Here is a 24,770-nt window from a genome sequence, read left to right on the forward strand (position 1 = left end):
CATAGTGACCAGAAGCCCCTTTAATAGCAATTATCATTTCGTCTGCATTTTTAAAAATGGTTTCTCACCCTTTAAATCTTTAGCTCCCAAGATCTGATTGTTACTTCTCTTCTCTTGTTGCACTCATCTCCCTGTAAATTAGTTACGAGAAGTGTTCGATCAATATGACACTGTGACTCATAAGTTTCAGTGTTTTCATTATCTGTTTGCTGGATGATGAATGAATGTTATAGGGAGAATTTCGAAGTTACAGGTGAAATTCCTTTTCCAAAGAGTAGTTTCTTTCAGGTTTTGCAGATTATTTATACAGTGATTTGATTTTTCACTTTATGTGTGCCTTTACAGTATTGTGCGTTTTTGTTTTTGCCATGTAAGCATCAACTGGCTTCTTTTCAGTATGGAATCTTTCATGTCTGTATATGATCCTTTTGAGTAAGGCACTTGCATGTCACAATTTTCCTCATATATCTCTCTATTTTTCTTCATTCAAACTGTGAATTTCTACCAACGGTCGATAAACTCAGACGACGACAACTTAGTTATCTTCATTTTCATAAGCAAATAACTGATATTTAATCCTTATTCACAGGAAATTAACCAGTTCTTTTGAAAAAAAAAGTTATTACACAAGGAAAATAATTTAATTTTGTGTTTGGTTTTGCGCAATAAACTTTCCCTTTATGATGAATTTGTAATATTTAATTCAGTGCGTCTGTAGTATAAACAAATATACACCGAAATTGCAGCAGCCGAACCTATACAAGTGTCACATAATTTTTTAAGGTTTCAAGATTTGTAATGGAATTTCTCACAATTTTTTAAAAATATATTAATTCGTAAATCGTGCAATCTCACATCTTTCTACAGCGAATTTCAAGTCGCTCCGTTGTCAATCTGCTGCGGTTCGCACGGAGAAATTCATGGTTGGTCGAGAAATGGGATTAACGTTATTACTTATTTATGAAGTCGTTCCAAACGAATGACCATTGACACTTTGTGATCAAAATAATCACGGGGTTGATCGTGGAATGAGTCGAAGGAGTTCTTGTTAAGCTAAAATGTAGCTGATTTTCTGAAAAAAACTATAAGGGATGTGATCTGGAGTTTATAGCTGTGCAGACGACAGATGACGGCTCTGCAAGCAGAAATACGTCTTAACAGTCTCAAAAGTAAGACACTGCGCTCCGCTGAAGATTTCCCGCCCGAATATCAAACAGAAAATTTGATGTTTCTCTTTCAGCTGTTGTGTTTCGATTGGAAAGTTCCATCAATAAGCCAGTTGGAGATGAGAACGTGCTGCTTGCTCCACTCTGCGATGGCATAGAGGCGATTTTTAGATTTGGATTGAAGAGTAAGTTGAGGAAGAGATACGTGACTCAATTACCATAATTTTGATGGTGTGTATGCCGTAATTATGGGTTCGATTCCTTCGTCCTTCTAAATTAAATAGTTTTTTCGTCGCTACATCAGGATTTCACAGACAATGCGATCTCTTACGAAAACCCAGTTTTTCTTTCAATCTGTCGAAAATCACTGTATTAATGACAAAGATTTGCTTTTTCGTCGGTCGTTTTGGCGGTGGAGACCTCACTCAAGCGTGGAGATATCCCTTGGGTTTTTAATAATTTGCATTGTAGGGCTAGCATGCGTGTCTTTCTTCGTTTACCGATTCAACCAAGCATCAAAAGAAAGAACTTGAATCAATCTCGATGCATTCATTACTGAATCATTACAGAGAAGTTTATCTTTTCATTTTGGCTGGCAGGTGTTGCGAGAACCCGTTGACAGTTTGTTTTCACCGCGAAACGCAAAACTTTTCTTCAAACCTATTCGCTTGAGTGGGTTTTAAAATGTTTGCGTCACTGTTTGAAACTATGCACATTTGAATCAAAATTTTCTTCCACCGAGAGACTTAAAATTTGAAGTCGTTCTTTATAAAAGTTAACAATTCACCATGATATATATTTCTTGAACGGTCCGTCGGCGATTAAGTCTCAACAATTAATACCATGAACTTTCTGAGTGAAAATGAAATCCATTAATCCGCGCGAATCTTATCTTTTTGAATTGCACCACAACAAAAGGTTGAAAATCAAATCAAAGAGCTTGGTGTTAGCTGGTGAACAAAAATTTCACCACACGCCAAAACCATCTTGCTTTTAACTAGCAAATCACTTTCCTTTTGCACTTAAAAGCTAAATCAAATAGCGCGGGTTATCGAACAAACATCTTTCAGCCGAAAATTTAGACAGCCGTTGCACGCAAAAAAAAAACCCTTTTCGACCTTGAAGTTTCCACTTGAGAATATACGACTTCCCTAGTTGATCATTATTTTTAAGAGTTTGTTGCGCCATCACCAATTTCGCTAATTTTCAGTGGGCAATTTCTGCCTTTTTCTTTTTAGAGGACGAAGCTTTGATGCAATTGGTAAATTACTCCATTACCCGAAGTAAATTGAATTCCAAGCGCTAGTCAATATAGACAGACCAAAGGCAAAGATAAATCTGCATGTTTTGATTCACGAATGCAAATTTCTTCAAGAAACTCGCCATGTTGGAAGTTTGGCGGCAACTTCTGAGGAAACTTATGCAGAGACGCACTGCTTTCTATCCTGCGACGTTTTTCCTTTGCTTTTTTTACTCCTACTAAGATTTGTAAATTCATACACCCAAAAAGCAGAGCTTAAGGTACATGAGGATTGCTTGGTATTTCAAGCGTGAAAGAAAGTTCTAAACCTCCTATTTAAACCACGCTCTTTCCGTTATTCTAATAAAGCGCTAAATAGCTCTGTGTTTCGCCATTGTCAGCTTGATGTCTGTGAATTTTACCTAACTCAAAATGAGAAGGTAAATTGTTACTGCGCCTTCTTTTCTTGTATATTCTATGAAGCTTTATAGAACTTGAAATTCACCGAATTTATTAAAGCCACACTTTTCGTATTCATGTCTGAATGTGAGGGAACCATCCATGGTTTTAGGGTTTGCTAGTTTTTCGGCTATTGTTGCTTTCCGCAACAATCCTTGAGCCTAAGTTTCTGTTTTCTGTTTACGCCTTGCGTTGCATTTTGCCCAGTATACGTTCCTTAATGCTCCAGGCAAATCATATATTGTACCATTGTATAATTTGAAAGCTTTATGCATATTCAATATACAAGTTCATACAAGTCTTGTCTGGAGTTACAAGCCATGGAATGAGAGCCAAATTTCCACCACCAGCTGCACTCGCAAAACGTGTAAATCCCAAGTTCAATCGATCTCCAAATTGGGGTTCAACGCCGCTGAAATAAAATGTCCTATGTGTCCCATATCCACGCAGATGTTGATTAGAACTAAGCCCACTACACTTATTTTGCTTAGAGAAATTACTTCAATCAAACGATTGAAGTAATTTCTTCATGCTTATTATATTTTGTCAAAGAGTTGATTCGATTTTAGACATTGTTTGTATCGAGGTTTCGACATTCCTTTTTTTTTTAAGTCCACTTGAGCTTTATTCAAGAAAGTCAGCCCTTCAGTTATGGCAGTCGAAAATTGCACGCAGTTAAGATCACACTAACCTAAGTCACTGTTTTAGCTTTGTGCGCTTAACAATTAAATTTTAGTGAACTTTTGGAGGTTCAGTGTTTCCTGCGTAGAGGCCGCATGGACGCCTTATGCAATCAACCATTACTGTGGCAAATTAATAGTTTGAGTATTTTCTTTAAGGGTGCGTACACATATCTGTATTATTCTCCAAATAAATTGAAAATTATTGCTTGTGTATTTAAACTAATGCTTAAGTCTAACAATTCCGGCTGATTAATAGTTGTACCGGTAGTTTTGATTGATTTTATGGTAGGCATGTATACCACCTACGCTTACTCGTTCAAGTGTGAAGAAAGTTGTAAAAACTTTCAGTATTGTTATGCATACCATTCACTCGTGCAGAAAAACGACAGTGCTTCTCGTTTGTGCGCGTCAAGAGTGCAGTGCATCATTAACTCGGCAACCGCCTGCGAGAATTTAGCTTTTGATGTTACTGATGGGATAATTGAATTCCGTTCGTTTTAGGTTCCGTGTTCGGTCTCAAGAAATGGGATTACTGGTGTTGGATAGAGGCGCTGATCGATTACCTCCCCAACGATAGGTGCGGTCTCTTTTTTGGAACTCCTAATTGAGTGTCGATAATAGAATGAGACTGTTTGAATTTTCTTATAATTTGTTCTGTGATTGGTCGAGACTGCAAACTCTAACTCCCTCTCAATCAATCAGATGCACACCGGAAGCTAGATGCGCACCGGAAGCCAATCTCCACGACCACTTTGTTCGTTTTCACTTTGAATTACCAATGGCTTCTAGTCATCTTTCTCTTTTTTGTGATTACTTTATTTGGTTTATTCCGATACTGAGACAAAAGTTCTTATATTATAATAATTTGTTCATCCAATTGTTCATCTAATTGTTTTCATCGTTTTATTACAGTTATTGTTATCATTTTTAGGCAGAAGTTGGCCTACATACATGCGGTAACGTTCGTAAAATCATGCAAGAAGGTAAGAAGTTTTATCATATGGAACTTTCTCAACTCAGTTTCACTTTGTATTTCTGCTCTATCCGAAGCGTTCCAACGGGCATTCATAGATAGATAGATAGATAAGGTAATATACAGATAACTTTATTTATACGCGTTAAAATCCCTCGGCACAATCTGAGACTACAAAATATCTAATTCTGCCTATCTAAGCTGACTTATAATTCCTACACTATGACAAGAATAAAAACTTATTATATCATGGGAAAGGCTGTTCCAAAACATAGTACTCCTGTAGGAAGAGCTCACTTTCAAATAGTTGGTGCGGGGTTGTGGAATAGCCAATATATTTCTCAAAATTTCTCAGTCGGTACCAAGAAACATCATTTCGGGATTTAAATCGAGATCGAAGATGTTCAGGGTTCAATCTATATCAAGTTTTGTGCATCCTAACAGAGATAGCCAGCCGATCGAGTGCTTGTAACAGCTCTTCAATATCGTCCTCATTGCTTGCATAAAATAAAATACGGGCTGTACGGTTGTGGAGCTTCTGTATTTTTTCACATAGGCCAAAACCGAAGCTGCCCCAGAAAACGCTAAAATATTCAAAATGAGGCTGGATAATGCTGTTACACATATCAATGAGATCACCTAAGGCATCGAGACCAGGCAATTTCGCCCTTTAACATGATAGACAGCGAAAAGTTCTCTTTGTTCACTTCTTTGGCGTTTTTCTCATTATTCTCAGTTCGTTCGTTTGTTTGTTTTTTTTCTTTACTTTCATCAGTTAATGACAATTACGTATGAGTTCTGTGTTTTCATCTATACCTACAGATCAACTCATACCAGGGATATGGCCGACAATTCATTCGCCTCGCTCTGATGAAGAGGCTTTTACCGTATACAGTTCAGAGTCTAGCCAACTCACCCATACTCAAGGTATTAATTTGCCGCGGTTTAATTTATTATACTACTAACGAAAGAAAGAACCAACATTTGAATTTGTTATGAACATAATGACCTCTTAGTCCTGGACCTTATTCTAGTCCACTATGACGGGGTGCTAGTCTGACGGGGTGCTAGTCTGACCAGGTTGCCCCAAACAAATTTTCAAGATTCCCTCACCTGTGTTTTCGGTTGGTTCCTGTTTTCACGTCTGCGTGGAAAGAAGCAGTTTGAGATTAGAGAGGTTTGTACCAAACACAACACAGCGACCCGGTCAAGGGTCAAACCCTGATGACTCCATCTCCTAGAATTGATTGCTTTTATTATTGGACTTTGGAGAATACGTTCCTGTTAGCCACGAGTCGCTCACCCACAGAATATTATTTGTTTTGTTTATATTACAGTACTGGTACAGAAACTCTGCAGTTGTTCGCGATAAAGTTATGAGAGGTTGTATTAAACTTTTGATTTTACCAGTTCAGAAGAAACGTATTCTTAAACTTAATCGGGTGTATAGAGAAAGCAGAATTTTTCTCGCAATGTTAATGGGCACATCTTCTTTCTTCAGAAATGTTTCTGGAAATCTTGAAAGAAGTAAATGAGCATGTTTTCACCCTGGACTTCAAGGTAGGTTGGAGGGGAAATTCTACTTAATTCTACCGAGTTGAACTTCTATCGAAATAAAAAGGCAAAATGATAATTCATCCGTGAAAGAGAAATATTAGGGTGTATTCATATCTGCTTTGCTGTAATTGGTCGAGAAAACAGATAAGCTCTGCTACTCTATCCCGTCAAAACTGTATGTAAGGTTTCACCTGTTATGCAGTTTTTATATCTTCGTGGGTTGCTTTACACGGAATTTCAAAGATAATTTTGTTTGTCCTCTGGTGGCATAAAGTATTATAATGAAAATTAAAATCACTAGTTTGTTTTCTCCTGTTTCCCCTTCTGCAGAATTGCAGTTTCCTGGATGAAACATGGTTGATTCCTGTAAGTTTATTTCTCCTTTTTTGTCTTCATAAACGAATTAAGTCCATTCCATGTTATAAATCGGAGCGTTTGGTGCTTTCTTTCTCGCGAAATTCAGGTTCTCAGGCACGTTGAAATCGTACCTTGTAAACAGCTCGGCTTGATTGTAAGGTGAGTGATATTTTCTGTTTCCTGAACGTGAGGAACTTTGTGTTCAAACGGAGTGCAATTGAGATAATAAGGACCTTTAGCAAACCACGACGGCGATGGAACGTGGTAAAACAAAAGATCTAATGAGCAGAACAATAGCTCAGCTCGTGCGTTTTCAAACTGTGTACATTTCTTAGCCGTCCTCTGCAAAATAACAATGTGAAATCATCAAAATTTGCGTGGTCCGAGAAAGGAAACCTCGACGGCAAATTCCATTTGAAACTCAACGCCGCTCTCATATGCTATGCTGAGGTTAACTTGCGGCGCCGTAAGGGATGGTAATCACACCCATTCAATCGACGTCCTCTTTGGCGTTGCCTTCCAAACTGCTAAAGGTTCCCAATAGGGAATTTACGAAACGACGACGGCGACGCCGTGTACAACGTCGGTTCAAAAGTGAATCTTAATTTTACCAACCAATCTCGCGATACTCAAAGGTAATTTAGTTTGTTTTTCAGGGTCAAAACTATCTCGAAACTGAAAATGGAACACAGCGTTAAATTAGAGGTAGAAATTTAAGAAATTAGCCGTCGTTGTTCACGTTCTCTTGATGACGCAAAGCTTGGTCATTTCACGTTGTTGTTTTGCAGAGGACGCAGAGAAATCTACAAAAATCTATAACACACGTACACAGCCATTGTTCTGTTCATTAAAACTTTTGTTCAGGACGTTCCCGTTGCCGTTGCCGTCGTGGTTTCATTTAAATTCCCTAATAACAGACTGTAGATCTTGTAAGGGAGAGCGCTAATCACGGGCACCTTTTAATAACCCTGTTGGAATACCCATTCAGACACATCTATTCCCGAAAATTGATGTATTCTTGTTTTTTTGTTTTTTGTTTTGTTTTTGCAGAGCTGTGAACGGGAGAGTCATAGTGGCTCAAGTGAGGAAAAACAGCGCTGCGGAAGATGTAAGCAAAAGCCAATTTATAATTTTTGATTCATGTATTGTACTATTTGTTGATAATGTTGTCATCAGGGAAAATGTACTTACTCCAAAGTGGTTTTACGGTGTCTGGTCCTTTTCATTCCCTTTTTGTCTGGTTCACTCTAGCGCAAGCTGGTATGCTAGGGCGAGTTGTCTCGAATTGGGTCTCCATTCTTGACTTAGGAGTGGTCCTTCAGCCAACCTTTACTCCGGATGCGCTGCTATATTGATAGAAGCGATGCATGTGGACATATAAAAAATACCATAAGAGAATTAAAAAAAAAAACTGATTAATTCGATGACTTGCAATTTTCTTTTTCGATTGGTCATTTCCTTAGGCTGGCATCGCTTATGGTGACACACTGGACGAGTTAGTAGGGATAGTTCTGCGCAAGACCACGGCTGGCAAGGTAAGCAAGTCATATGAACTGATTTCCAGAACCCCTCCATGCATGATGGAACTTTGAGTCTAACACAAAGATCATGGGAGCATTACTTCTGAAAGATTTTCCGACATTTGAAATTTCTTACGGGCTGGTGTAATTAACTGTTCGTTCCCTTTCAAGGTTGTTGATCTTCTGAAGCGAAACACCGGTAGGCCAATTTCGTGTACGTTAGTAAAGGTAAGATTCGAGGCCTTTAATGTTATACCGATCAGGTTTCATTAATAATTCAGGACGAGGTTGGGTAAAATGGAATTACTCGGGATGTACGAGGCTATCCTCTACGTTATTTACTCTTTGAGCTCATTGACTCTTTAGTACTGGAGCTAATCTTGGTCTCTGTAGCATTCCGATTGAATTAGGATGTTGCGCCATCTTATTGTTACCCTCCTCCCTCCCCTTTCCCCTCTCCTCCCCCCTTCATCCATTTTGACAAGTTTTCCTGATAGCTTATTAGTACCCAGGTGTACTCCGCGGCGAAGAAAGGCATTATGAGTGGAAAGTGTCTCACCCAAGAGCGAAGCGCTATGACTCGGCTAAGGCTTGCTGTTCAACCAGGTCTTTCTCTTCAAATGAATGTAAATTTCTCAGCGATAAAAGGGCCAAAGGAACTCAGAGTTAACCCACTATTAAGTCTTTAAAAAACTTTTATTTGCTAAATTGTCCTAAAAATTGGTTGCATTCGCTTCACAGGGCAAACTCCATACTGGACAGCTTTTTCCGCCATCCGCAGAGCGCATGACTGTAATTACCGCCGATCCTTACAAGGAGAAGGATAGCGACTTTGGCAAAGCTCCACAACAGCTGGCAGGATTCGAGGAGACTCCAGTTCATGCGTCAGACACAATGTAATGACATTTTATTTTCATTTCATAGAAAGATGTATTGTCTCTAAGAGGTTTGAGAGAATTCCCTCTCGACTCGTTTCGTGACAACTCGCATTCTCTCTTCTGCACGAGGGCCAAAATTGGACATATTTCCAGGCTTCTTGTTCCTGTACAATAACTCAGCTTTTTCCAATTTTGATTATTGTACCTTATTGTGCATGGAAGACTATAGGAGGGTTATTTTGTTGCGACAATTTCAGCTGTATTATAAAAGTACCTTGAAAGTTTCTCTCGGTTTATTGTTCATGGGAAGTCTGACCATAAATCTTAATACTCTTCTCTCTTCAGTGCTATATATGCAGCCACGTATTATGGAAAATTGGCAGTTGGAGAGGTAAGCTGATCAATCGCCTTCTATTTTCTGTACCCCCCTCCCCAGCTTAGCCGGTAAACTTCAAATTTGGCTGTATTTTTTTTTATCTAGGTTATAACGCTGAGTTCTTTTTTTTCCTTTAGTCAAATTTCAACGCACCCTTGCCATATAATGCACCTGTCACTTTTTGTGTCCAGATTGACTTTACAATAAAAAATCCCATCGTTCTCCCCGGCTACAACTTTGTTGATCTGATCCACTCGTTCTTGTGACCGAAACCCGACAATGGCTGAAATTAGCACCTAAGTCTAAGATCTGAACTGTAATTCTCTTTTCCAAGTTGCATACATTTTATGGTAAATTAGTCGGGAGAAGTTGGTGTTATATCAACTAGGTTGCACCTTACACATGATACGTTTGTCTCATCTAAACACACTTCTGGTACATAATGTCCTTACATTGCTGAGGGAGAGGTGACATATCTACTACTTCTTGGAATTGAAGGGATGAAGGGGCGTGGTCTCTGTCTCGGGCTCCTCTCTCCATTCTTGAGAACGAGAGCGATTTTCGATAGCGTATCGTGGGACCAAAGCCAAACTAATCACAACAGCCAATATAAGCAAGTGATACTTTCAAAAGGAGGCAGCGAGATTTCTAAGCAAAAAAAAAGTGTGGGGAAGCAACAGTGCCAAAGTTACGATTGGTTTTCATTTTGCATCTGATTGGTTACAAGGGTGACGCGAATTTTTGGACCAATCACAAAGCAAAATACAGCAACACCAAAACAACACTGGATTACATTATCGATACTCATTTGGAAGTTACTCAACAGGTTCCAAACTTTAAAATTACTGACCAGCTCTCCTACGCTGACTAAGTTGGAAAAGGGGCGGAGGCAGCGTACAGAGAAAGAGGAAACCTGATTATTTGTAGAAAGATGTTAAACACACACTGATCCTTCTTCATATTTTCTTATCTTGCAATCAAAGGATGGAGGTGTTGCAGTGATTGAAGACTCTATTTTGGACATTTTAAAACAGAACAACAAACCAAGGGTAATATTTTTCTTAACTATTCTAGACCCTGTTCTTTATTTTTTGCAGTCGTATAAACACTGACTACCCTATTAAAATGGATGTCCGTTACTCGTGTTAGTGCTGGACACACCTAGATGTAAATATCCTAAAACTTTTTTTTTAAATTATTATATTTGTTCCAGCCTGTCTTCCTGAACCTAACTGAGACAAATATTGTGGTCACAGATCAAGCGACATCAAAGGTTTGAATCATAAATGCAGAACAGTTGCATGTATGGTTGACATATAAAAAGTTTCTTAGTATTTACATGTATTTCTTGAAAAATGACTTCACTCATTGGATGACATCACTCAGGAGGGTCTCAATGGGGTAACCTGTTAACCGTTAAACGGCCAAAAAAATTAGCCAGGTGTAAAATTTGATAATTATTAACTGTGAGTCGTAAAAAAAGTTAACCGTAAAATATTTTTCTGGTAACTGCATTGGAAAGAAATTAATCGTTACCCGTTAATCTGCTTTAATTTTAACCATTAGCCGTAGAAGCCATCACCCCATTGAGATACTCACTCAAGGTAAACCTTTATTTCTAGGTGTTGGGAACACACTCATTTACTGAAACATCGTCTTGTGGTCGACGCACTGACAGAAAAGAAATGATAGCTTTCGTTTCAGGGTAAGTAACTGTTTGTGAAGTTATTTTTCACGTTTGCCTGTTTTTGTGTCGCTCGGTCTCACGGTGTGTCCGACTGACTGACCGTCTCTCTCTCTCTATTTGTTATTCGACCTGTTTGCCAATATAGTGGTCAGTCTGTCTCATGGCTTCTGAAAAGTATGGGGTGTAAAAAAAAAAAAAAAAACAGCGCCTTTTTCCTGTTCAGAGTCGTGCTTACTTGATTATCAATGTGTATACTTCACTCCTTCTGTCTGCTTCTTTGACTCTTTTCCATAAACTTTTTTTCCTCTTCTCGAACATTTAGACAACATGTGATGTTGTCTATTTTACTTCTTTCACTAACCTTTTTTTAAGTGTTAGTCGTGGGCAGTTTGCTCTTTGCTTCAAACTAAGAAACCAGAAAATTTTTTTCTTATTTCAGGGAAACAACGTGCAATATGGCGAAACATTTTTATTGCTATGTGTTTGAGATGACAACGGAAAGAATCGTAAGTTCTTATGTAATTAATGAGCGTAATAAAAAAGAGGGGGGGAGGGAATGAATTAGCATCTTACTGGTAGTTAAAAACGAAAGGGGTGCCGGGTTTTACCGTTATAATTTATCAATTTCCCTTGACAAAGAGGGGATCGCGTGACATCGAGGACACTCCTTGGCTACGCCCTTGAATATCTTTGGTACGAAGGGGTGGCAGTTTAAATTTCCTAGAAAATATGTATTTATTCCTCATTAACACAACATACTCTGTTTTTATTTGTTTTCAGGCCAAAGTCGTTTTGTATAGCATTGGTAAGAAATTGAGTGAATATTAGATGAAACAATGTAGTCATTTTGTGTATCAATATACCCCAATATCTGAATTAGCGTTATATTTGTTTTTTGTTTCTGTTGTTGTTGTTGTTGTTTTTTTTGGCTTATCCTGTTTTTCATAAATAGCAGTCAGTTTGATGTTTTTTTCTCCGTTTTTGTGCTGTTGTTTGCTATCAACATGAAAAAAATATATTTGTCACCTGAATTCCTTTTTCATTTATGTCTCCAAAATGCACTAATTATTTTAAGAGGGTAAATTTAACTAATACCCCATCCACACCAAAACTTAAGCATGTTTTAGAGTTGTTTTGTTAAACACAGTTAGCTTTTTTTTCTTCGTAGAAACTACTTAACCTAAATTTTTCTGACTTAAATTTAGCACAATGGAAATGCAATTTAGCAAGTACTTGAATCCTATGGAAAATTAAGTTTTCAGTTCTCTGTTTATGATTTTCATTCAGAAAAAATCAGTTTAATAAAGCAAGTTTTGCTGGTGTGAATAGGGTATTAGCTTTCATGATTCCATTTTTATCGTAGATATGCGAAGCATAGGAACGAGTCGTGTGAGGATTCGATATGCAAATTCCATAGCGTTAGCACGGCTTTAGGAGTCTGGGGACCACATGCATCCTTTTAGCCCTTCAACTCCTATGAGTGACAAAGATAGAATTTCTACTTACAATATCAAAACGATGTTAAGCAGACAAGTGATGAGAGTGAAGAAAACTACTAATAAGGAGATCATTTGTCGATCTAACACCAAATTCTCAGTATTACAATAATTTTATAGCAGACAATAAGAGTTAAAGATGGCGGACCAATTTTTGATTATGTTGGACCAGATGGGGAGGCCTTTTGTGAAGATGACGGCTCAATTCTGTTTTTAGGAATCAAAGATCATTGGCTTTTATTGCATTCACTGCATTTTGTAATTATATTCTGCACAGTAACTCCGTGTGTTCACCAAAGTCCCACCTTAATTTTAATCTCTTATTGAGTTTAATCACTAATTGAGTTTTCGCTGTATTTACAGCTGATGGTTTCCTACGTACAGTGTGGTTTGTGTGAGAAACACAACTTCAAATGGGACATCGGGATAGCCTCTGCACGTAGTGACACCTCATGCAGTTCAATACACAGTTTGTGTTTTTTATTTCACCAACCAAAACGTGCCTCAAGTTGATCTGAACTTGAATGCCCGCGTTTTGATGTACATTTCAACGTTGCGTGCTCTACATAGACGTGCACAATGATAACACACAGAATTTCATACTGAATGGAGACAGAATTTGTTACATCAGCAGAATAAGAGAGCTGTAGAAATCTCACAGCAGCTTTTTGTAACTAATGAGGGGAAAAATTGATTTTTTTCCACTCAAAATGTGAGAAGGGAATTCGCTTTTCTTTTACGTTTGAGGACAAGGCCTTGTGTGCTAAAGGTTCGATGAGAATTAACTAACTGACTTAAATGTAAATATTTTTTTCTTATTACATCGGTGAGGCTTTGATATTCCTTTAGTTAGTTGATTTACCAACGTCTTTCTATCAAATGTTAATTTGACAAAAGAGGAAGGTCAATAGAAGTAGCTGGATCTGAGCTTTTATTTATGGGAAATGTTTTTCCTAACCTGTCCATGCACATACGAATTTAGGGTGGAAATATTTGGAGAATTTCAGATTTAATCTTGCATTAAGAGGGTTATATAGTTGACACATGAATTTTTTTGTTTTTATTTATTCTTTGAAAATAAATCTGCTTCTTTTATAGTTGAATTCTCAGAATACATTTGAAGTTTCCAGTTAGGTGCGTAGCAACTAATCATTATAATAACGTATTTGATAAACATCCTATGTTTTTCTCTTCTCAACACTTCAAATTGTTGTGGATCATTGCGGGAGGTTCTCCCTTCGATGTAAAGGTTTCAATACAGGCGTCTCATTAGGGCGAGTTGACGTTAAGAAGCTCGCGATCGTTTATTCAACCGGCCATGTTTGATTTGGAGATAAAGGCAGTGGTGGGGGGATGGGGTGGTGATAGGTGTAATATCCAATCCCCCGCCCTAAACCCTCTCCTTATTTTTGACCGTTACTCACCCCTCTGGTGCAAATTTCTTCTTCTACCCAGCCTTCCATTGCCATTAAATCAAAGCTGGTGTGCATAATTTTCGCCAACAACATGCTGAGCACTCGCCAAATTGCGCTTGTTCTGCAGGCTATTCGATACAGGAATTAAATTTCCCTTTTGAATTAAAATAATCCTTAGGTATACACAAAAAAAAATTCTCAAGCCAGAGTACATAATTCCAAAACCTGATAAGGAGAATTCTACACCACCGAAATGTTACGAACTTTTTATTTTTTTATTTTTTTATTTTTTCTCTGCCAACATAAGTTTGCAGCCGCATTTACAAATACTGTAGTCAGTTTTTTGTTGTTGTCAAGTTTTTTGGACCTGACAATGCCTATCGTTGACTGAATAATCAATACAACATATGATAACTCATAGCTAGTAGCTGAAGATGACATTTCAGGTGAGCCAATATGTTTCTTTGTTAATCGCTATTGTTGGGGTTTTTAATTTGGACCCGGACGAGCACAGCTTTCAAAAGCTTTTCAATCATTATCAACTTACTAACCAGTAAAAACTAATTAATTTGCTCAGTCTGACACAATGTCTGAGCACACAAAAAGAGATTGTGCATGATCAGGAAGCTTTCAACATAAATTAAACAGCAGTGCTATTGATTTCATCATTCATGTTTGTTAGCGTTCTTCACCAGTCACCTCTTTTACCTTTGATTTAATCCATCAATTTTTCTTTCAATGCACTTTTCCATGAAAACTTGTTGGTGTTAAGTAAAACTTCACAACATGACTTCTTCCTCTTAAACCTTCTACGACGTTCGTGTTAAGTTTTCCTGTGAAGTGATCTATATGCTAGAAAATTTCGTCCGTTTTTCCTCGACAAATCTCTCGCAAAAACTGGCATTTCAGTTTTTGGATTTGTAGAATTTTGAAAGAAGGAGGCTTGTTATATTCTTTCATCCACATTGTCGAGGAAATGTGAAAATGATTCTACTACCAGCTTTCGTATTTCAAATCGTAAGTTATAAAAGTCAAGTCTCCCAGCTGTTTGGCTGCTAGAACTATTACCTTATTTGGTAAAGTTCAAACGCTTTCGTGAATTTGTTTGTAATGAATTGCGAGATAAGTATCTTCGGTTCTATTACTGTGGTCCGCTGTAAAATCCTGCTTGAATTGAAGGCGGTAACTCTAGTCTGTTGTCTGCAAATCGGCACACTACAATTGACCTGTTGAAGGATGGTTTCAGCAACAAAAACTGTTGACACCATAACAAAGCGTTAAATTTGCATTAAGAACTCTTGACACTTTATCGATAACGTCGCCAGCTTGAAAGACAGTTGTTCAAGGCTATATAGGCAGCGCTTGGTGAAAATGATAAAACGTTTTTTGCGGGGAAAATCCAAATATATGAAATGCTCATTGGTTTAGACGCCGCGCTTGGTTTCTTCAGCATTATAGGTAAATGTTTTAGTCCAAAGAAATCGTCTGGAGCTAGAATAACTTCTTTAAAATATAAATTATGAAAATGTCAAATCCAACGGAGGGAAAGAGTCGTTCGTAAGGCATGCTTCTCTTTAAGTCAGAAAAATCAACAAAGGAAAAAGGTTTTGATCGTTGCTTCTGTCATTCTTGAGAACGCAGAAATTTCTTTTGTTTGTAACTAAAAACCTCGATTCCCATTGGTCAGACTATACAAAACATCCACCAGTCACTTCCTTGATATGATTGGTGAAGGCGGAGACCATAATTTATTCCACTTGGCGAAACAGGTGAATTTCGAATTATAAAAGAAAAATTATAAACAACGGCAGACGCCAGTTACGATCAAACATTCGAAACCGTACAAAATGGAAGAATTCAAGGCCAAAACAAGTCGATACAGACACGAAATTGATCAGGCCGAGGAACGTGAAAAGGCCGCAATAAAAAAACTCGTGTTCGCAAACCACGAGGCGGATGAGAAGGAAAAGGAACGGGACGCACTAAAGAGGAGAAAACATCTACTGGAACAAAAATTAGATGCAGTGGAAGATCGAATTTTCGATAAAGAGAAATTCTATCGCGAAGAGCTTGCAAGGAAAGAGAGAGAAGATCGGCAGCGAAAGATTCTGGATGAATTGGAGGAGGAGGACGAACGCAAGTTTGAGAAGCTAGAAGCGGAGATTAGGCGATATGAAAATGCAGCCGATTACAGCGAGCATAAGTGTGCCGAGTGTCGGCGAAGGCTGCAGACTGTTACTCGTGAAACCGAGCGCTTTAAAATGCGTTTGCGAGCTGCCGTCGGAAAAGGAAGGGAGTTGGAGGAGCAGAACAAATTCGTGGGAAGGCATTTACGGAAATTGGAAATTTCCGAAGAAAAACGGGGCGATCGCGAGGAAGCTTTCGAAAATAAAATTCGTGAGCTCTGGCAACTAAGGAGAGATGAGGAAATGCGTTACGAGGCGGCTGAAAGGAAAATCGGAAGACTGGAGGTGGAGAAAAGTGTGTTGAAGGAAAAGCTTTACGAGGAAACTCAGAAACTTGACGACGTGAAATCCATGATGAATGAGACCATGAACGGTCTTGGCCGTTTCTGAGGTATCCAACGAATTATTTACCACACAAACTAGAACACGAGAAAGTCAATAATGAACACTAGCTCGTTTGGAGCCAAGGATTAACAACTTTCAGCAGCATTCACAAATCAGACTATCTCGAAACTGAAATATTGGATAACAATGTGTTCACAGAAATTGAAACTAAGCGAAATTTAAATGTTATTTGCTGTTTTCTTCATTTGAAAATAAATCGAGGATAGCAAATATAAGTGTGTTATGTATGGAAATTCTCCACGCCCAATCGTCGAACGCGTTAACTTTTACCGTCTCCAGGGATAAACGGCGGTATTAATATTTCTATGTTCTCCGGTAACTTTGAATTTTTACCTAGCTCAGCTTATGCAGAAAAAACAACATCTTTAATTTCTACCGCGTAGTGAAAATAAAAATTTATATTTCTGAGATTTCGTCAAACAATGGCTGGCTATGTGTTTGCAATACTAAAGAAATGTAAATTAGTTCTGTTCAGCGCTACACGTGTCTCGCTTTGTCATAAAGTCAATTGTTAGGTGACGTCACGAGTTGAAATCCACATATGATTTACCGCAAATTGCTGGAGCATTCTGAAAACATTTGTAGCCAGGTAGTTTACCGATTAGCGAAACAATGCTGACAATATAATTTTTTTGTCTTAAACGCTCTGGCACATAGGATGACATATGTTGGAATAAGCGCCAAACTATAGAGTTTAATTCGCCTCCCACTACTCATTGTCTCCCAGGTGAAAAATTCAAAATGGCGGAGATGTGCCAACAAGTGTTTTTTTTGTGGTTCCCTAGCCTAAAATTCTTTTTCCATTTAAATATTTATTTGAAGGTCACATTCTCGGGAATTAACAGGACAACTGTTTATATCCTAAACTGACGAGATTTCGATATTTTTAATTCATTTTTATGGACAGATAAATTAGATTTGATTATCTAAAAGTAAATGCCTTAAAAACGATAAGCATTCTGGATTATAAATATCTAAGTCAATATCGATCTTCCGGCTATTTCTTAACACTGGTGTTTTTCCTTTAATGCGCATGTTATTTTCAGGGTTTCCTCTGGTCTGTGAAATTACGCACAAAAGAACTTGACCAACTAAACTATTTCTATACTACATAATTGTACCTATTATGAAGTATGCTATTTCGCTATCAAACACTAACCGCTTACGGTAACTGTATGCTTCTAAAACTTTACGCTAAAACTTTTTGGCTAGTTGAGTAGGTTACGGCAAAAAAAATTTTTTTCTCAACCGGGAACACACCTACCTAAGTTTAAGTAAAATATTAATGATTCACCGAGTCGTCTTAAACTACCTTAAGATTCATTTGGTTTGTCGCCAGCGTCTAATGTCCATTTTTTGTCAAATCGTCAATTTTCTCAGCGTTATTTAATACATGCAGATGTCTGTGTATAGTCTTATCTATCGTTATTGAGCCAACACTAAGTTTCAACTGAGGAATTTAGTTAACGAGGCAAGGGGCAGTACATAAGTGTCGGTAAAATAATTCGGAAAATTAAACAGTAAAATCTCATCGGAAAGAAAAGGAAAACACGTTTTTTTCATTTACTTAATTCCTACATCATAATCGAGTTTTTTAGCATGGTAAGCCTCTTTTAAGTTTATTTTTGTTTTCTAAAAGTCATATTTACCTTATTATAGGAATGAAACGGCCTGACTGAACTTACTGGCAAACTTTTTCCGGAGTTGTGCCATATTCATAAGTCACGCTTCCACTGACCACCAATTACTTCGCTCCATGAGTGGCACGTGACTTTGATTGACATTTAAACAACAAAAAATTTTCATTTCAAAGCAGAGCGCAATTTTCTGTCAATCTGTGTGTTTAAGACGTTTCACTGCAATTGCCAGAAAAAAAAATAATTTGACATTCAAAATGGTTTTTGGAGTAATTGGATTTGGTCTGACATCCACAGCATTTTTGGTTACATTTGGCAAATATTTTACAAAGGACTGGTTTTGTTATTTCATGTTCGGACTGATATTGTTCGAAGTGTTAATGTTTGCATTGACGAAAGGAAAGAGCATTGACCCAGAAAGGCCTCCAACGAGAACGGAGAAGACTTCTTCAAACAGACCTTCGTCACCTCCTGCCTCGCCAAAGGCTGCCTCGTCGGCGAAAGCCTCCAATCAGTCACCCAAAAGCCAGACCAGTAACAAGCAGGAAAAGGCAGCAGAGAAAACAGCGAAGAAAGCTCAAGCGAAGGAGGCTAAGGCCGAAGCAAAGGCGGCAGCTGCTGCTAAATAGTTAGATTCATTGTTTAATCACAATTTTTTTTGCCGAGAACTAAAAAGTATCGGTGGTCTAAATATATCGGCTCTGTTATCCACCTGACTGAGGGCGTCCCTCGAGTTATGCATGGTTGGTTGTTGGCAGAGAAAACAAACTCATCTCACATAAAGAGGACGTTGACTTGTCTAACTGCTAACTGAAGAGTCTTCTCTAGAATACCATGATTTATTTATTTAGTGTTTATTGAAAATGAATAAGCATCTTTTCTATAGTGTTCTCAATTGTTCGAAATTTTCAGATTTAAAAGACATTAGACCATTTGTTTAAAGCTTGATTTTTGTAGAGATATTTGTACGAGACCTATTTCTTTGTTCATATGGTAATAATCCAATTTGTCTACATGGCCATTTAACCATTAGCAACTTGGCTCGATAACTTTGTTAAGTATTAATTATTTAGGGGAAAACGTTATTTTTGAGGTGTTTTTAGTTTTAAGAGAGTTGAATAAAACTCAGTTGGTTGTTAATATTTTTCGATCGTTGCTTAATTTCTTAAAGGAACGAGTGTTAATTATGTCAAATTACGCACAGGAGTGTTGGGAGCTGAATTGTAGCTTTTACTCTGTGAAAAGGAAAATGTCGCAGAAGGTTAAGAGAGTGACTCATAGACCAATCCACCTTTGTTTTGTAAGCAGATTACGTTCTGCAAACTGTAGTTTTTGAGACAAAGATCCAGGATAACTGTTTAGTGTTTGTTTGGAATTTGCCAACCCTTTGAAAAAATTTTAAGATATTTTTGCGCGCAACAAACCATGTTTTGCATATTGAACTGCTAAATGCTAAGATACAGGTGGCTAGATTGTATGATACGATTAGAGTTTGTTAAATTGACAAGTTGTCATCGGCCAGCAGGTGTCGTAATACACTCAAAAGATCTGTTAACAACTGAAATTCTTCAAGGAAAGACAGTCCCTTTTCAGTAATGGTGCATAGCGCAGTCAAGACAATGCAAACATGTTCACTGTTACAATTTTAGTACTTTAATGGGATTCGGGGAAAACCTCATCTCTTATCACTTCGAAAAGTTTCCGCTGAAACTGACTTTTCGTACGGAAAAAAGTTATTCTCTTTGGGGCTGATCGATTTGATAGCTGGATTAAAGTGTTTCATTTAAAAGTTTCTCTGCGTTTTCGAAGATGGGATCGTAGAAACTATCAGCGCAATTTATGAATGTAATTATGTATTAATCGTTGGTAGATATGTTGTTTTTTGGGGAATGTCTGAAGTTACCAAACAAGGTCTCACTACATGAAATGGGTGAACATCAAGAAAAGTTGGGAAAATGACCGGATAATCTAGAATTCTTTCTGGATAACAGAGAACCTTTTAGTTGAGTTACAGTAAAGAAAAAAAAAGCCACATTCATCTTTAATTAACATATTGCCTCCAAATCACCTTGTAATTCCTGTCCAAGCCTAACACCAGTATAAAGATATAATTTTACAAACAAAAGCTTACGACTGAATATCTATTCTATCCCAGCGTAGGAAATATTGAACCCGGCATTCGTATTTTACGCTCTCGTTTTGATCCATAAAAATTGGTGCCATGCAATTTTAAATAAAACAAAATACTTCTCAGCTGCATAAGAAATTGCTAATTATTTTCCAAAAACAACAAGTTGCAGGTGTTAGTATAATATTTCTCAGGTGCTTCCCGGGAATCTGGACAGAACTCAAGTTCTCGAGAAACTCAATACTTGTAAAGAACCAGGGCTGTAGTTGGAACACAAAACAAATGACGTTTTGCTGGTTGATGAACGCTCTACTATATCCATACTTCTCATCGAGTGAATTCGTTTGAATTAACCGAGGTAATCTGCTCTAGTTACATCGCATATTTTATCTTTTCAAGGCAAAAAGACGCTAACAGAGATCTCAACCTCAGTAATCGACGATCACAACTGTAGCTCTCAAAGGGATAAATTTTAAAATTCATACTTTTTCGGAGGATTTTACAAATATGGTGTCACTATTTAGCCTGGTTGCCATATTCTTCTGCGCGATTCTCACAGCTCTACTATGGTCTTACGGCTTGCAGATTTTCACCAAGTGCATAAAGTTCATCTTGGTGATCATTTTCAAAATTATCAAACTTATTCTGTTTGGGAGAAAGAAGAACACCGAAGAAACCACATCAGAGGCCGACAAGAGCAAAGAAAAGACGAATTGAAGAATGGCAATAACGCTTGTCTAACACAACTGACATTGCAATTACGGAAATATTTATGCCATTCAGTTATAGATAACTAAGAAGGAAATTGACAGAGAATTGAAATCGGTGAAACTTATTATGTTTGCAAAGTTATTTCATCGTTTTTTTCAAAGTTTGATTTATCATTTTGTTAATGGTTTTCAAAGGGACCTGGTAAGATATATCTATGGTTATGTTCGTTACCTTCTGCGGTAATATAGGTTTATGTATGGGCGTGGTCAAAATTTCCAGCAGAGGTTTTCTAATTGATCAATTTGATTTTTCTCGTAACCTGTTCGCTTTAAACCGTGTGAACCTTGTAAGGAGAAACTGCCTTTGAATCAGCCGTGGGGAATCGAAAGATGATTATCGAGGTCTTGCTTAATCAACAAGTTGAACATGTAAGTAGCTTTTCTTCCAAAGTTGTACATGCACCAAAGGATATATATTCACTAGATTTTTTCTTTCCTTTTATTCTATCGTGGCCATATTTTTAATTCATTGGGATACATCTCTGTATTTTCATTCAAATTGTTTAAATCTTCAGCAAGGTAAATCTTGGAAATAAAATTTTGATTAAAAAAAAAGTATTTTCATTTATATTGTTTTCTTGCACGGGTTTTGCTCTTCTTCTGTTCCTCGATTGCGATGAATTTCTGCAGGCCAACATTTGGTTCACCCCTCATTGAGTTTTTTTTTAGTCGACGATGCATCGTACAAAAAAAATTATTACTTCCTTTTGAATTACGGTGGGGGTGGGGTTGTGGCTGGAGAGTGTACTTATCCCCTCCCACTCCTCCCTCTTTGCTGAGAAAAAACATGATTTGCAAGAATAATGGTGATGGAACACCCTGATACTGCCCTGAGGCTAGGGGACGCCCCCAATGGAAAATCGTTCATGTTTTTCAGTGTTATTTCTATATCAGAGAACCATAATCCTCTGGCTAAAGGCAAGACTTTTTGTTTTAACTTGGTCATCAGATCTGAAGAAATGTGCTCATGGTTCATACTGTGCGAAGAAAAAGGAGGAATGGTTCATACTTTTGCAACTGAACATCATTATTGTAAAACCGGTGATATGTCGCGGTTGGGGCAGCGCTAAAGGGGTCAATGTGACCTCCCTCTTTCTTGATAAATATTGTATTAAAAATAAAACAACGCGTCATGCCCCCAAATGCCAATGGCAAGTTATAGATCGTATGCATGTACATCTAACTGTAACCCTAGTTCCTTATCACCAGTAAAACAGATTAGCAGGAGGTACAGATTTTTAAGCACGCTGATGAAAACGGTTCACTTCAGCAGAAAAAAAAATTCTAAATAAGAAACCATGCTATTTGGAAATGTAACATGTTTTTCAGTTAACAAAGAAAATAAATTTGCAAATGATACTAACTTATGTAACTATTTCTCTTATTCACATCTTCACATCATCACTACGTTTTACTTTTTGACCGTTTTTTTTTTCGAAAGACTGCTGTTCATTTACTTTCATCATACTGTAAAATTTTTGGGAGGAAAGGTCATTCACTATCTGCTCTCACTTTTGACAATAAAACTAAATAACGAGTCGGGATATTTTCTAGCATCACGGTTTTTTTTTTCTGCCTTACGAGATAATTAAGGCTGTGCGTTTAGATGCAATTGAGCGACTTACATTGAATCGAATGTAGCGTTCTGATTGGCTGCCCTTTAAAGGCATTACATTTGACTTGTCTTTTTGTCAATCAACACACTTGCCTATGAAATGTTTTCCTAACCCACTATTTTTTGGGAGGGGCTTAACTTTCCTGATGGTGGAAAGGAGCCGGCAAAAGTCTTGATATGCTCGCACACACACAATATAACAATAAATAATTAAATTAAATATGACAAAAAAAAAGTACAAAAAAAAAAAAAGCAAAAAGATAAAGAATACTTTATTTTGCCCATGCAACATTATTGGCGAAAAATGCCAAACTTTTGACATTTTAAATTAAAATATTTAGCAGCGTGTTTTATTTGCATAAGTATTGTTATCAAACATTTCATAAAAGATCGAAAACATTTAGTGGTCAGTGTTGCAACGGTGCAAATTTATACTAACAGAAAAAAATCAATGAGCTTTTTTCCTATCTTTTAAGCCTGTTTTTAATTCGTAAAATCGTAATAACAAAATTTAAATGAAATTAATTCAACTGTTAAGTCTTTTGAATTCACAACAGTTTCGGTTTTTTGGAATGATATTGGACTATGTCCAAATTCTTTTTGAGCCTTAGGTTGTTGGCCTTGGAAACATTAATTCATGGTATTGTTCACCGTCGTGTATAATTAATGCGCGTCAAAACAAAATAAAATGCATCACCGGTGGTCTTTTGTTCGAAACCTGCAAATTTGTAGCAGATCGTGACCAGGGCGAGTGTTTTTCTCAAAACATGTTATGTTCATTTGCACGTTCAGCAAACCTTAACTCGCCATAGACCGTGTCCGACGAGTCGAGTTTCTTTCAGAGTTTTTCGCTGTGAACTGTCAACACCTACATTACGGTCGGCGATGGCTGGACCTCCGATGATCGAAGGATCTTTGAAGAACACAATTCACGCACTCGCATTTGGTCTTATTTGCGCCACGTTAGCTGTAAACTTTGGAAAATATTTCGTGCCCCATTTTTTCCCGTACATGGTGGGGATCATTATCTTGATCGAGGCAGTTTTGTTCGCGCTGGATAGACCGAAAGATAACTATGAGAAATTCCAAGTTCATGGAATAAGAGGAACCCACACAATTGAAGGATCTCCTCAGATAACAGTGTCCGGGCCAAGTGAAGATCCTCAAGCTACACCCACTAGGAAGGGGAAGATGAAAGACAAGCTGAAGAAGGGAAGGCGAGAGAGTGGTGTTCCTGGTTCGCCAAGGCAAAGCCTTGTTCCTCCTCCGAGTCTTGGACAAGAAGCAATGGAAGGAAAAGAGACGGGGAAGGATAAAGTCAAAGAAAAGTCTGACAAGGAGAAGAAGAAGGAAGAAGAAAAAGAAAAGAAGAAAGAGAAGGAAGAGGAAAAGGAAAGAATCAAAGCTGAAAAGAAAGAGGAGAAGGAGAAAGGTACAGATGGCGATGAAGAAAAAGGAAGCTCTTGGAGAAAAAGGCGTGCAAAGACTAATAAACAGAACACGGTGTAATTACCCATGCAAGAACGATCATGAAATGACAAAGTAGCTTCCATTAGCTTGTCAACAGGTGCACTGAGCTTAATAACGGACATTTCACATAGCCTTGCACTGAGTACTTCCCTAATAACAGGATAGCAATGTAGCAACGAGCAGATCGAGTACCATTGTCAAAAAAAGTCTTAGTACGATTTTTATGGCCGTGCTGAAATGGGGTGTTACTTCTAAACCAGCGAACAAATCAGTTGGACTAAAATCTTTGCAAACTTAAATTGCCATAAATTGTTAGTTTTACTTTGTCGTATCGAGCAATATTTTGTTTTTCCTATTTATCAGCCATTTTATACAGTTCTGCCTGCTTACCTAGACATCTATGTAACCTTGGTAACCTTGACAGTCATAGCTGGCTTGTTTACCTTTCTACTGTCGCAAAATTAATGACGCAACGGAGTTGGTATTCTGAGTAAAAGAATGTGTGACCGTTAATTGAAGAAGGAAAAGGACTCCTAAATTTATTTATCTAATGAGCATCAGAAGGGAAAATATTTCATTCTTTTAGCTCAAGGTTCTTTTAACTAGTCTGGTTTAATGGGAGTATTTGCTATAGTGATCTGATGACCAAGTTACTCGAGCAACAAGTCCAGTGAAGCTTGTAATCAATATTAGAAATCAAGGGCAAATAAAGAAACAGAAAACATTTACAGGGGTAAAGGTTTCGTCATTCA

The 24,770-nt window shown here is 37.6% G+C and overlaps 3 protein-coding genes across 3 annotated transcripts; all 3 read left to right on the forward strand.

The window, feature by feature from the left end:
- Positions 1 to 949: 949 nt before the first annotated feature.
- Positions 950 to 13,495, forward strand: LOC113669244 (uncharacterized). The gene is made up of 20 exons (XM_027185242.2): positions 950 to 1,169; positions 1,241 to 1,351; positions 4,050 to 4,125; positions 4,480 to 4,531; positions 5,344 to 5,448; positions 5,859 to 5,904; positions 6,023 to 6,081; positions 6,409 to 6,444; positions 6,542 to 6,594; positions 7,486 to 7,543; positions 7,899 to 7,970; positions 8,127 to 8,183; positions 8,697 to 8,851; positions 9,179 to 9,224; positions 10,193 to 10,258; positions 10,423 to 10,482; positions 10,832 to 10,914; positions 11,336 to 11,402; positions 11,677 to 11,701; positions 12,756 to 13,495. The coding sequence occupies exons 1-20, from the start codon at positions 1,127 to 1,129 to the stop codon at positions 12,788 to 12,790; spliced, it is 1,305 nt and encodes a 434-aa protein (XP_027041043.2). The 5' UTR covers positions 950 to 1,126; the 3' UTR covers positions 12,791 to 13,495.
- A 2,053-nt stretch (positions 13,496 to 15,548) lies between these two features.
- On the forward strand, positions 15,549 to 19,177 carry LOC113669243 (uncharacterized). The gene has a single exon (XM_089183976.1). The coding sequence runs from the start codon at positions 15,655 to 15,657 to the stop codon at positions 16,381 to 16,383; it is 729 nt and encodes a 242-aa protein (XP_089040102.1). The 5' UTR covers positions 15,549 to 15,654; the 3' UTR covers positions 16,384 to 19,177.
- Positions 19,178 to 23,222: 4,045 nt separating this feature from the next.
- On the forward strand, positions 23,223 to 24,751 carry LOC113669285 (uncharacterized). Its single transcript, XM_027185286.2, has one exon. The coding sequence runs from the start codon at positions 23,434 to 23,436 to the stop codon at positions 24,055 to 24,057; it is 624 nt and encodes a 207-aa protein (XP_027041087.2). The 5' UTR covers positions 23,223 to 23,433; the 3' UTR covers positions 24,058 to 24,751.
- Positions 24,752 to 24,770: the final 19 nt, after the last annotated feature.

Source organism: Pocillopora damicornis, chromosome 10, assembly GCF_964200805.1.
Source record: "Pocillopora damicornis chromosome 10, jaPocDami1.2, whole genome shotgun sequence".
In the NCBI taxonomy this organism is placed as follows: Eukaryota; Metazoa; Cnidaria; class Anthozoa; order Scleractinia; family Pocilloporidae; genus Pocillopora; species Pocillopora damicornis.

What these genes read in the sequence shown, in the direction of transcription:
- LOC113669244 (XM_027185242.2), top strand. Translation starts at nt 1,127, where the DNA reads ATGACGGCTCTGCAAGCAGAAATACGTCTTAACAGTCTCAAAA. An exon ending in ACGTCTTAACAGTCTCAAAA is followed by an intron (nt 1,170 to 1,240) that starts GTAAGACACTGC and finishes TTTCTCTTTCAG; the next exon opens with CTGTTGTGTTTCGATTGGAA. An exon ending in TTTCGTGTACGTTAGTAAAG is followed by an intron (nt 8,184 to 8,696) that starts GTAAGATTCGAG and finishes TTCGCTTCACAG; the next exon opens with GGCAAACTCCATACTGGACA.
- LOC113669243 (XM_089183976.1), top strand. Translation starts at nt 15,655, where the DNA reads ATGGAAGAATTCAAGGCCAAAACAAGTCGATACAGACACGAAATTGAT.
- LOC113669285 (XM_027185286.2), top strand. Translation starts at nt 23,434, where the DNA reads ATGGCTGGACCTCCGATGATCGAAGGATCTTTGAAGAACACAATTCAC.